This window comes from Hypomesus nipponensis, chromosome 25 (genome assembly GCF_054491055.1).
Source record: "Hypomesus nipponensis isolate SF chromosome 25, ASM5449105v1, whole genome shotgun sequence".
Lineage (NCBI taxonomy): Eukaryota > Metazoa > Chordata > Actinopteri > Osmeriformes > Osmeridae > Hypomesus > Hypomesus nipponensis.
The window spans coordinates 12,794,523-12,807,896 of NC_140385.1; the positions used below are offsets into that span (position 1 = coordinate 12,794,523).

At 40.1% G+C, this 13,374-nt stretch overlaps 1 protein-coding gene across 7 annotated transcripts in view; it reads right to left on the reverse strand.

Annotated features, from left to right (window-relative positions):
* The window catches only part of dennd4c (DENN/MADD domain containing 4C), a 193,019-nt gene that overhangs the window by 8,169 nt on the left and 171,476 nt on the right, over positions 1-13,374 (reverse strand). Inside the window, exon 29 of one of the 7 annotated variants that reach the window (XM_084691294.1) lies at positions 11,543-12,071. The exons of the other annotated variants lie outside the window; for them this stretch is intronic. Coding sequence (XP_084547420.1) covers positions 12,069-12,071 — 3 coding nt within the window. The 3' untranslated portion in view covers positions 11,543-12,068. Of the gene's footprint in view, positions 1-11,542; positions 12,072-13,374 lie in introns of those variants that run through there. 7 annotated transcript variants of the gene reach the window in all.

The following is a 13,374-nucleotide window of genomic DNA, read 5'->3' on the forward strand; positions in this document are numbered from 1 at the left end:
ATGGACTCAAATAACTTACTAAATTAATTAAATGTCTGTTAAATGTCAAATACAACTAAAAGAGAGTTCCAATCATATTATATTTGTTTTAAACCTAGAGGTTTAAAAGGCTACCTTTTCTAAACTGACATGCACCAACTCAGAGCACTGAGTTTCAACATCCATTTACACATTTAGTCTTTATGTTTTACTCTACTCCTAAAGCATGACTATGTTTAACTTAATGTCAGCACCTCTCTGTCATCAATTGTCTCAGTTTTTTTGGGACATCCACATAATTTCCCAGTTCCTCTATTCTGCATTACTACACTTTGACTTTGAAACTTTCATGTAGGCTTATACTATTTCAGTTAAAGATATACAACACAGATGAGAGTGAATAAGAAATAATGGTAGTGGGATGGAGTTCCACTGTTCTGCTTCTCTTTTTCACCACTCCTATGAAACATTTCTGCGCACCACTGCTTTTGCCTGTTAGTGCCTGCAATGCTGGGAAGAAGACTATATGGATACAACAATAATGTTGAATGTAACTGGCCTTTCTAACAGTATAACTGGCCCCAGCTTGGCACCCCAATGGTCAAGAACAGTGGTTCTCAACCCTGTCCTCAAGGACCCCCTATCCTGCTTGTTTTAGATGTTTCCCTGTTCCAACACAACTGATTCAAATGCATGTTCGTTACCAGGCTTCTACAGAGCTAGATAACAACCTTTTTATTTGAATCAGGTGTGTTGGAGCAGGGAAACATCTAAAACATGCAGGACAGGGGATCCCTGAGGACAGGGTTGAGAACCACTGGTCTAGAACCTCCCATAGCTGCATTGCAAATTAGCTTTTTCATTAGGCCAAGTGGCAGACTCATGCTGTTTGAGGTTGTCAATGCACCAACTCAGAACAATGAGTTTCAACAACCATTAGCACATGTATTCTATGTTTTGACTTTACTCTTGATGCAAGACTATGTTTAAGTTATTGTCTGAAATTCTCTGTCACCAACTGTCTATGGAGGAACCCTCCCTCACCAAATTGATTGGTTATGCTATCTTAAAAGTCTAGTCCTTAGTTTATTGTGCCAAAGAAGATGATAAAATGACCAAGCTGTTTTTGGTTGATTCAACTTTATAGTTCTGAAGAAGACCTTCTGTTTCTTTTAACAGAAGAATTAGCTGTGGCCAAACTAGCCACAGAATGGCTACTAGACCAAGGAGTGAAGGTAGGGGCTTGGTCAGCCCACAATGTTATTTTTTTTTGGTGTCATTTAGCAGACACTCTTATCCAGAGCGACTTACAGTAAGTACAGGGACATTACCCCCCGAGGCAAGTAGGGAGAAGTGCCTTGCCCAAGGACACAACATCATTTTGCATAGCCAGGAATCGAACCAGCGACCTTCTGATTACTGGCCAGATTCCCTACCCGCTCAGCCATCTGACTCCCTGACATGTCCTGACATGTTGTGTGTGCGTCTCCCCAACCTTGCCTGTGTGTCAAGGGCTCTGGCCCCTTGTGTGTGTGAGAATTTGGAGCACGTGCGCTGAGGAGCAGAGGGAGAGAAGATTTGGGAAAAAAGCTCAAGCAATTAGCCAAGCATGCATATTTAAAATATTCACAATAAATATACTTTTCATGTTATATTCAACTTTTTTTCATATTTGTGTACTAAACATTTTCAAGAGTCTTCATATGAACTTGTGATTGAATCAGACTATCACTTTTTGACCGTCAGATGTGTAAAGCATTATTTTGACGTTAGCGATAAATTTGATTTGCTTTATATCAATCATTTTTGGAGGTATAAAGTTGCCATTGCACATGTAGTGTCTTCCACCGATATACCAACTTTGGGGTTGATATCTCAAAGATTTGCTGAGATTTGACCAAACTTCCTGTTTGGTTGCTTTGTTGCAGATTTTGATTGGCTGTACCAGACAAACTGTTTTGAAAATCAAATATAAAAGTAATACCTGAGTGAGGGTTGCTCTGAGGGTGCAAATTATGGGGAAGATTGGACCGGAATTCAAGGAGGAGTAGCGAAAAAACGTTTCCTTAATCTTTTTTGTTCAGAAAAATCCAATATGGAGCCTGTTATAGGTTATTGAGGCTTTTTTGTTCCGCATGAGCAATAAGGCATATATACAACATTTCAGAATTTTGGGACAAATGGGAAGCAAATGGCATCACTTTGAAAATGGTCAAATTGGGGTGTGGCCTGTAGCGCCACCTTTGCTGCTTGGCACCTAATAAAAGGAATAGGAATACTTAGGTTTTCTCCTACCGGAGGAGCCCTAATAATACCAATAACAATAGATGTCCTCTGACCGGAGGAATTCAAATTGTTGGAATGCTGCTTCAGCAACTATTGTTCTTTGAATCTTTATTCAACTTCTTCTGTTTCTTGTGACATCTGGCAGTGCATTTTTCGAGGATATTTCCACAGTTCACCAGTCAGTCACAAATCACTACGCCAGCGTCTGATACAGCGCCAGCGACGGAAAACAAGAGCATCATATTACAGTTATCGTTTTAAGGTTTAGCATTGGGGTCGAGGCTTCCTGAACACAATGTTATGAAAGTTGAGTTGCTGGGCCGCAGAGCCGTAAAAAAAGATGCATATTGGCAATTTGGTTCAGATAAGAGAAATGTCTATGTTTTTGTTTAGCACTTAGCACTAACTTAGTAGGCCTAGCTAACAGCGCAGTTCCTGGTATAGGTGATTCAATTTTGTTTTTTCGATTTTCATTTATATAGCACACAACAACAACAGTATCATTTAGCCATTTGAAATGTATTGTAATGACTTGACTAGGTCAGAAAGAAACAATCGCCCAGCTGTTTGGCCCTAGCCCTCGCTAAATAAAAGGTAGCCCACAAAACAATAGTAACTGTCTCTTGTGAAACACAGACGCTAAACCAACCTGGTCTTAACTTCGAATGCTCCAACCCCCCTGCCAACCCCCCTCCATACCCTTTCTGCAACCACAGGATGCCCGGCATCTGAACAATCTGGGCATTCCCGTGATTAGCAAGCAGACAGCAGGTTGATTGGCATGTCGGACCCCGCGAACACTACTGGTAAACAACCAAGTAACAGCCTAACATAAGACACGTCTTTTGGTGTGGATCGCTACACTATCACTGTACTTAACTGCTAAGATTCCTTGAGCCTTGTCAATGTATTAACGTTACAAAAGATTAACGCTACAGATATACTCTGTTTGCTATTGTATAATGCCTGTTCGAAATACGTATTTCAGAGAAGGGCTTGCCATGATCTAGTAGTTGATTGTAGATAATAATGGAATTATGTTTAAGATAGAGATTGGACTCAAATGTGGGTAATTGGATGTGTAAGCCTACATGTTATTTTTGCTTAGTGTTCACTTCAAACATTAAAAGAAAGGGTGAGATAGCAGACTTCTTCAAAAAGCTGGGAAAACAGGATCAGGTGGAAATAAACCCCAGTCCTTGCACCACCCCAAGACCTCAGAACAGCATACTAGTCAGTCAGTCACATGCCAAGTTTAGCCTGTGTTTGTAGGCCACACATGTAAGCATACACAAATGTTTTTTTTCCCAGATTAAGCCTCACTTTAAAATGTTGGTTGTTGATTCATGACTGTTCTTGTTTTGAAGGCTGTGGCATTTTTTGTGTGAGTATACATTCAAAGTTATGTTTTAATGTAAAAGAAGGATCTAACCTGGTTAGACCCAGATTATACAGTGTATTCATGAAAACAGAATGACCAAAGTCTCTCCAGTTTGTGAGTAGCCTACACTACAGTGTGTGTAAGAAAGACATGAGTGGCAATTCAGATGTAGAGACAGTGTATTCATAGTAAATGTATAATTTGATTAAAGTTACCCTAGTGGACCATACTAGGCCACACTGAAGAAACTCAGGCTCAAGTGCATTTTAATTTCTATTTCTCATCGGCAATCATATTAATAATTTACACTGCTTAGATGCCAGGCTAAGGTTACACACACATTTTCAGTCTTGGTCTGTGGAATCCCTGAAGTAGCCCTGGCCACCCCTTGGCCACCCCATGTATAAAAGTCTCGTTCCGCCACTGTGTGTATGTGAGAGCCTAGAGTGCTGACTGAAATGCTTAGAGTGGAGGGGAGCTTTGAAATCTTCTTCAAAAAAGATTTATAGTTTGCCAGCATTGCCACAATTTTCTCTCTTCATGCTTCATTTTTGGATCAATAGATAGCTAATGTTGTGCTGGTTGTAGACAGTTGTCTGTGGATTCCAACAGACTTACACATTTGTTCAGAGCCCCACGAAAGCGAGACAAAGTCCAACTCTCGCCCCATAGAGACCAATGCAAATCTGGTGACAAATTCGTCAGAGAAACCAAAAAGAACAAGATTTTGAAACTGCCGGTATAGTTGTATTTCCGACCGCACAGACATATAAAGGACATCTCTGGTTTTGGCAGAGTCTTGGGTCTCGGAAAATATCTATTATATATCATATATATTTTTTGGATTGGACGTATAGTTTTGCGTCTAGATTAACTTGTTTGAGGTGTGGATTCTAGCTCCATTTCTGTTATTCTCTTCCCTCAGCGCGTTAGCAATCATAGCTGCACCATCACCTTGGCAATGACAGACACGCACCACTCAGTTTCTCACACAGGTGATTGGTATTAGCTGATTAGTGGAGTCACAAGACAGAGTTTGATAGTATTTCAACCTGATACAATTTACAAGAGGTGACTCGTTTACTTGACCATGAGAAATCCGATTTCTAGCAATTGTCTGTTTATGCCAGGGGTGGGGAACGTCCGGCCCGACATCATTTGGTCCGGCCCGCCATGGCACTGCAGGAACCATATTATTAGGTGCATATATCGTTGGCAGCAGCACTATTTTCATATGTGGGAGAGGACCGTGGAGGCGCGCTCGCATTGAGTTTGGAATTCCTTTCTGGTAAATCAAACCCAGAATACGTTGTTGGTTTGGCCTAAGCCCCGAATGTTTACAACGTCTGGCTCCGCTCAGCACACTCAGATCGATAAGCAGTCTCAAAAATGGTAGCAATATAAAAAAATAATACAATAACTTTCCGTAATCATGATACCCCCCCAGAAAGGTTCACTGCACCCCCAGTCAAATCAGGCTGCATCCGTGCCAGCGAACATCACAAAGAGAAGCAGTTCCAGCCATCACATTAGGGGTGAGTTAATTAAATGTTTGACCAAATATAGCAGGCACATTTTTAAGTTGATAATTCTGTACGGCCCCCGAATGATTTTATAAATATCCAAATGGCCCTTTGCAGACAAAAGGTTCCCCACCCCTGGTTTATGCCAATAATACGATTACCCCGTTTACATGTGTAAATAGTTATGCGATTACTCAATAAACGCGTCTACATGATTCTTTTTATTTATCGTTGTATGCTCCACGGACAACTTGCACCACCATCATCCTGCAACAACGTGTCGCCATGTCTTTCTGTATCGGCCCTTCTGCTGTGTTTCATTCAATCAACAAATTGAATCTTACTGGGCTAGCTAGCTACAAAGTTCTGCTCAGCGTCTAGCTGGCTACATGTTACTAAGTAACAACTTTGTTGCACTAGCATACTAGCGCCACAAACACACGTTAAACACAGTTATCCGTTCTCCGTGTTAACAACTAGGCTATTTTAGGTAGACTAATTAAAATTAAATCATACGCGCTGTAAATTTTAAACAAGTGGCAGACATGTGCAGTTTCCAAAAATTGGAAGCAACCTCCCGGAAATGAGTCTCTGCAGGTTGGGATGTCTGTTAATAGCCTGGCTACCTCCAACAGAGCGGTTTCAGACTCATGTTCTATGACTAGAATTATGAGTATGACAACGTAAGGCTAGTCTGTTAACCCCACCTTGGAAATCAGATAAAGGTGTTTACATGATCATTATTGGGTTACAATCGGTGTATTAGTATGCACGTAAACACACTCACTGATAGGCTATTACTGTATCAGCTACTGCTATTCCTATCCCAACTATAATTTCAGCTGTTAAAACTAGAATATTCTTGTTACGACTAGCCTACTTCTTCTTCTGTTTAACAGTTCAGCTTTCCTGCATTGTATTTAAGCTCTTAGCTTTGTTAGATGATGCAGTTCAGCTTCCACCCACCTTCTTTTGTGTGACTCACACATTTTTTAAATTCATTTCAGTATTCAGCGGGTATTTTCTAATTCCTGTATTTTCAGCAATAAAAAAAAATCGTCTTTCAGCATTCCAATGCGTTTTCTGCAGGAAAAGCACTTTCTGTCATATATCATCTTTGAAGTACTTTTTCAACCTCCACATCATCTATTCAGTCAAATTGTAAATGCTGTGGTAGGCTACAATCATGCAAATGTATTATGGATAAATGGATAATGTAGCCTTCATTTGTCTGCTGTTTCCTACGTTATAAATTGCATATGTTATGTTGATTTGAATCTACTATATTGGTTCTCTGCTAAATTGTCTGACCACAACAAACATCTAAACATGTAGTTCATAACAAAAGTCCTTACATGCACAACGGTTGAAGTATATCCACTTTATATTGTCGTTCTGTTAGCTAGCATTTAATTCATAAAGAAACCCCTTTGAAAGCAGAGATTCAATGTTATGCCAGCAGTCAGCATTAGGCAGACCATATCGGTTGTAAAAGCAAATTCGCTTCTAAATAACAAAATAGAATTTCCATATTTTTCTTTTAGCTCTAAGCGCTTTGTTTCATTTCATAGCAAATGCCTTTGTTAATCGCATTCTCATTAACAAGACAAAATTAATTTAAGTTATCATACAGCCTCCAATACAGTCTCCTAGTTCACCCGCTAGTGAAGTGTATGGTGCGAGGGATGACCAGAGGACCAATCAGAGTGAAGGGACTGAGATGATTTCCCAGGATGCCCATGGAGGCACATGAAAAATGGGTATTGTTTTTAAAAATATTGATATTTGTTATAAATATTGTTACCAATGTCAATATTGGCACTGCACTCCATTGACCTGCAGAGGGACGGTTCTCTAGATAATCGTGGGAAACTAACATGGGACACACAAACACACACAGAGATTTCTGGCATTATTAGAGAGATTAGAGATACGGACAGACTACAGGGCTCCGTGACTCCTCAATTCGGCCAGTTCGACCACTACCTTTGAACACGACTACCTCCTTCACAATCAAAGTCGCCCTTTTGTAACTCCTGCCTAACATCATAACAGCCCACTCAACAAAATAGCTCACAATAGCATTTCTGAAATATCGAGAGTTATAAATGAGTAAATGAGCATTTTACAACCTCTTACATCTGGCTGCAATGAAGAATTGAATGAATAAATGAAGCGCTAGACAATAACCGCTCTAATGAAACAACCACTGACTAACACGGAAATCAATTATAGATTGACAAAGGCATGTTAATTTTCTGACCGTACCTTTGCTCCGTGCAAGATGCCCCTTCTAGCAACCATTACGTGTCAGTAACAACGTCCCTGTCTGAAGGGACGCACTTCTAGTAGTTAAAAACGGAAACAAAGAGCTAACAGAAACAGAAGGTCTTCTTTTCCAGAACAGTTTAATCAACCAAACACAGCTTGGTAATTTTTCCATCTTCTATGCCACAATGAAACTAAAGACTTACACTGTTAAGAAAGCATGGGCCTGATCATAGAATGTGTGCAATGACAACGTTGATAAGTGTCACTTTCACATTTATGGAATTTCAACCCCAACTGGCCAAAATATCTGTATGTCGGTGTCATGCGCGGATCTACAGGGGGGCAACGGGGGGGCAGCTAACCCCCCACTCTAAAGCCTTGCCCCCCCAGCTGCCCCCCTAACTTTGGTGATCCAAAAACTGTACTTGTAAAAACAAACCGCCACTATGTCCACAAGCTTCTCAAAACATTGAACTGAACAATACATTTACCAAAAGTGAACAATTAAATGTTTTATTTTAAACGTTTTATTAGCCCCCCGCCCCTCAAATAGCTACGTCCCTGCATCAAACGTGCAGAGCGGAGTTCACACAGTCTGGCTCACAAAAAGCGAGTCTGCTGCGGTGCGGTGGCACTGCAGCCCGGCAAAGACTGGAGCAAATGAGCTGTCCCCGAGCCTCTGAAGGTGAAGTCAGTTTTCCCAGGTGAAGTTTAAACACACGTTCAACTTAAATGTACATTGGTAATGAATGTAATGTATGCTATAGACCAGTGGTTCTCAATCCTGTCCTTAGGGACCCCCTGTCCTGCATGTTAGATGTTTCCCTGCTCCAACACACCTGATTCAAATAAAAGGGTCGTTATCAAGGTCTGTAGAAGCCTGGTAACGAACGTGCATTTGAATCAGGTGTTGGAGCAGGGAAACATCTAAAACAAGCAGGACAGGGGGTCCCTGAGGACAGGGTTGAGAACCCCTGCTATAGACGATTCAGCATCAGCAAAAACAGCAAGTCAATTACGTTAGCCAAAAGTAAAATTGCTTCATTTGTAAGAGCACTCCTTTGATTAGTATTGATTTTAGTAAAGACAAGAACAGCTTAATATGTAATTGCTTGTATCCATAACGTTTACTGATGGTTGCTGTTTTGCCAACCTTACGTTACAACACACAATAATATAGTGCCAGTTGGGAGATCGATCATTTATCGAAGCAGCCCTACAAAATCCACTTACTCTCAGGTTTTTGAAATGTTATCTGCAAAGCATAACAACTGTATCGCCTTAAGCTTTCCTAAAAAAGATGGGTGATCATGGGTCATTTGTGGACAATAATGATATGTTTTTAAGTAGGCTATAATAAGTAGGCCAACTTGAGAATTGTCTGCAGTTTTATGCTTGTAGTCCACTGCATCTTGGACACAAATATTGCAGGCTACTTTGAATTTTCATTTTGCTTTTTATACTTTGACTTTTTAAAAGATGCACAGTTTTTTTTTTTTCACTGCGCTCAGGCTCGGAGTGTCCATCGGAAGAATTGGGAGAATTCCCGATGGGCCGCTCTGCCCGCTCATAAATTGGACCAGCAGATCGCCTGCTTTCTCTTAGTTTTTTTTTCACACACCGAATAAAATAATATGTGTTAAGTTTGTTAACCCTATGTGACTGATAAGTAAGCTAATAAGCTACACTAGCTTTTAATTTAAATAAACACATGAGACCGTACATTAAAAAGTGCCGTTTTCAGTTGTCGCGCATGCTGTCTTTCTCAAACACAAGTGCTTGTACCAAGGTTGTTGCCATGGAGACAACCCTAAACTGTCATTTATTGTTGTGGAGGGAGTTAGCAAGATGAAGATGATGGGAACATAATAAAATGGATGGGAAAAAGATGCCAGGAGGAACTGAAAAAGCTAAGTAAAAAAAGAAAGATCTGTTACTTCATAAATCTAGGTTCCTGCAAGGGTGGGAAAAATATGTTTTCTCAAAAGCTGCAAATCTTTCAGGTAAACATTTTGCTTGTAATTTCCTGAAATATAACAATATGAGTCCAACGTAATGTTCATATAACATAAAGCTAAAAAAAAATATTTTGCACTGAAATTAATGCAAAACAATTCTGCACGCTCGCCTTACTGTGAAGTTCGGATTTCAAATAACGTTATCAACAGCACCTTGGTCCTAGGTTCGGGTTAAGTCTCGAATGTTCAAGTATGGCTCGGCCCCTGGTGGGGGTGGGCTGGTTTGGGCCATTACATGACTGTGCTGAAAATTGGTCCTGTTTTTGTTTTGTTAAAGCCATTCACATATACGGATTCCCACGTACCGTTTACCCATGCCACCCTGACAAGACTTCTTGCCCCCCCTTTGCCACCCCATGTAAAATGTACTAGATCAGCCACTGGTCGGTGTGAAGCCCTTTTTGGTCATGGGGAACAAAAAAGTAATAAGAACCAATAATGTCAGCATGATGACTTTTTTCTCTACGGTGACTATATGTGAACAACTTCAAAAATAACTTAAAATCTGCAACTACTCCAATTGCCTTGAGATGTATAAGATACATGTCAAAAAAACAAAATGTATTTCATCCCCTGCTGATTTTGTACATTTGCCCACTGACATACAAACGATCAGTCTATAATTTCAATGGTAGGTTATTTCAACGAGAGACAAAATAACAAAATCCAGAAAAACGCATGTCAAAATCGTTAGAAATTGATTAGCATTTTAAAGGCAGGGTCGGCAATGTTGTTGAGAAGCACTTTTTTACATATTTACCGAAAGTAACTTCACGTCTTAATAGCAACCAATATATCTAAAGGTTTGACGGTAATATGAAATAATTCCGACATCTGTGGGAGCAATACTATAATAAACGCGACCAATGAAAACAAAATAACTGTCAGTCTCCCTCAGTCTGGGGCTCCATGCAAGATCTCACCTCGTGGAGTTGCAATGATCATGAGAATAGTGAGGAATCATCCCAGAATTACAAGGGAGGATCTGGTCAATGATCTCAAGGTAGCTGGGACCATGGCCAAGAAAACGATTGGTAACACACTATGCCCTGAAGGACTGAAATCCTGCAGCATCCGCAAGGTCCCCCTGCTCAAGGAAGCACATGTACAGGCCCGTCTGATGTGATTGTCAAACTCTTTGTCCACTTTGTAAAAGATACGATTATACCTCTTTTGATTAACTTGTGACAAAGCACTATAATAAAAAATTTAAAAAAAATCCCCCCCCAATTTTTTTTCTAAAGGCCATAATGACTATAATGTTATAATGAAATGTTAATGTTGAAAAATGTGGGTTAGACCTGTGTATGCCCATTGAAAATGAACACATTTTCGAACAATGCAAATACATTAAAGAACCATATATATGTGTACTACTTAGCATTAACATGTATTTCACTAAGGGAAAGATATGATGACTAGTTAATGCTAGAATGTTATCAATAGCTTTTATTCTAGTCAGCCATTAGCTTGTGGTACTTGGGTGTGCAGCACTGGCAGAGCATTCGAAAGGAGTTGTTTTTGCATCCAACGATTGCAAAGAATTTGGCTGGTCTTCCTGGCTACCTACCTCCTCGCTGGTGCTGGGACAATTCGCTTGAGTCCTCTTGAGTCTCTGCCACGTAAATCTTCGTAGGCTACATACGTCTGCTATTTCTTTGCAAGAGCATGACATGATTTGTGTTATGTGCAGGTGCAATGGATCATGTACAAACCAATAGGATATCGGAATGGTATACTCCTCATCCAACCACTATCAAATTCCCTCATACGATGGCGCGATTTAACTAGATCGTTTTTTTGTGTGCTTTTTTTTGAACGCTGACAACCCGGAATCAAAGCAAGCTGAATTGAAATTGAAGTAACAAGGCTATTTTAAAAATGTAAGGCAGGGGTCGGCAAGTAACTGGGGCCGCAGGCCAGTATTTTTCCTCGCCACTAGGTGGTTACTGCCTATTTAGACGCTGCAATAAGTGCCCTTAAGATACGTGCACTCGCAACAACTAGGCCTACATGGAGAATGGGTAGGTCTACTACAAATAACTAATGATAATAAACCATGTGAGCCCATTGGTGGTCTGTTTGAATAATTGTATTATTTTAACAAACTGTCTCTATTAACATTTATTTACATTTATTCATTTAGCAGACGGTTTTATCCAAAGCGACTTCCAAGAGAGAGCTTTACAAAGTGCATAAGTCACTGATAATAACAACAAGATAGCCCCATAGCATTGCGGGTAGCCAAAACAAGAAGTACATATTGTGAACAACCAAAAAATAAGTGCTAAAGGGAAGAAACCATAAGAGCATGTAGTTAAGCAAGTTACAATTAAACGACATGAATCTCTAAGTGCAAGTGTACCTGTAGGAAAGCAATAAAAATAGGATTAACTACAATAGAATAGAATACAACAGTTTAAATCAGCTACCACTAACCAACAAGATCAACAGTCTAAGCAAGTCATTCAGATCCTTGAGGAAACTAGCATTGGGTTGAGCAAACCATTCCTAAGTACCATTGTACTCCCGAAACAAGTGCGTCTTGAGTCTTCTCTTGAAGGTGGAGAGACAGTCTGTGTCTCTGATGGAGGTGGGGAGTTGATTCCATCACTGGGGGGCCAGGCAGGAGAAGAGCTTTAAGTTACTCTGTGACTGATAAGTAAGCTAATAGGCTACCTTAGGTTTTAATCTGATTAAGCGCATGATCAAACCGTTTATTGAAAAGGCTGTTTTAAGTTTTCGTCACTGCTATCCCAACGTGGTGGGTCGTCATCGTTGGTGCACATAAATACTGTCTCATCCAGTGAGAATAGGATTACTAAGACCTAGTCAAGGTTTTGATGTGAGGTGAAATCAGAACTTCACATTAATGCGAGCGCGCATAGCGTGCAAGCGAAAATGTTTGCATTAATTTCAGTGCAAAATCGTTTTTTAAGCTTTATGTAGGCTAGCCTAATATAAACATTACGTTTGACTAATATTCTTATATTTTCCGGAAATTACAATGTGTTTACCTGAAAGATTCAGGGCTTTTGAAAAAAAAAAATCCCCACGCTTTAACTTAGATTTATGAAGTGACAGATCTTTCAATTTTTACCTGGCTTTTTCAGTTCCTCCTGGGATCTTTTTCCTTTCAAATTTTTTTTTTTTAATATAGCTAACTCCCTCCACAACAATAAATGATGGTTTAGGGTTGTCTCCATAGCAACAACTTGGTGCACATACCTTGTGTTTGAGAGAGCGAGCATGCGCGACAACTTAAAACAGCCTTTTCAATAAACGGTCTGATCATGCGCTTAATCAGATTAAAACCTAATGTAGCATATTAGCTTACTTATCAGTCACAGAGTAACTTAAACTTAAGACATATCCTTTTATTTGGTGTGTGAAAAAACTAAGAGAAAGCAGGCGATCTTCTGGCCCAATTTATAAGCGGGCAGAGCGGCCCACTGTGAATTCTCCCTATTCTCCCAATGGCCACTCCGGGCTTGAAAACTATTAAGCAATATTTTGGGGGGTGCTTTGGTCTTTCTTGGAGGTGCTGAAGCACCTGCTAGCCCCACCCTAGCGCCGACCATGATTACTAGCCATAACAGTGGCTTTCTCCTCAGGCGATCTGTCAGCCGAGAGGTGTAGCGATCATATGTCTATGGTAGCAATGACACAGCGAAAAAATACTTCAGAAAAGTCAATGACACCATACCCAGTTTCCGGTTTCTAAATAAAAGTCGACAGGGGGAAAAAAACTATACAAAAAAAATATTATCGGAAATATTTTGACGGGCCAAATTAAATCGCTGGCAGGCCACAATTGGCCGCCTGTTGCCGACCCCTGATGTAAGGAGTGAAAGTACAGATATTTGTGTGAAAAAATAAGGAGTAAAAGTAGAAAGAATAATTACTTCATTTAAGT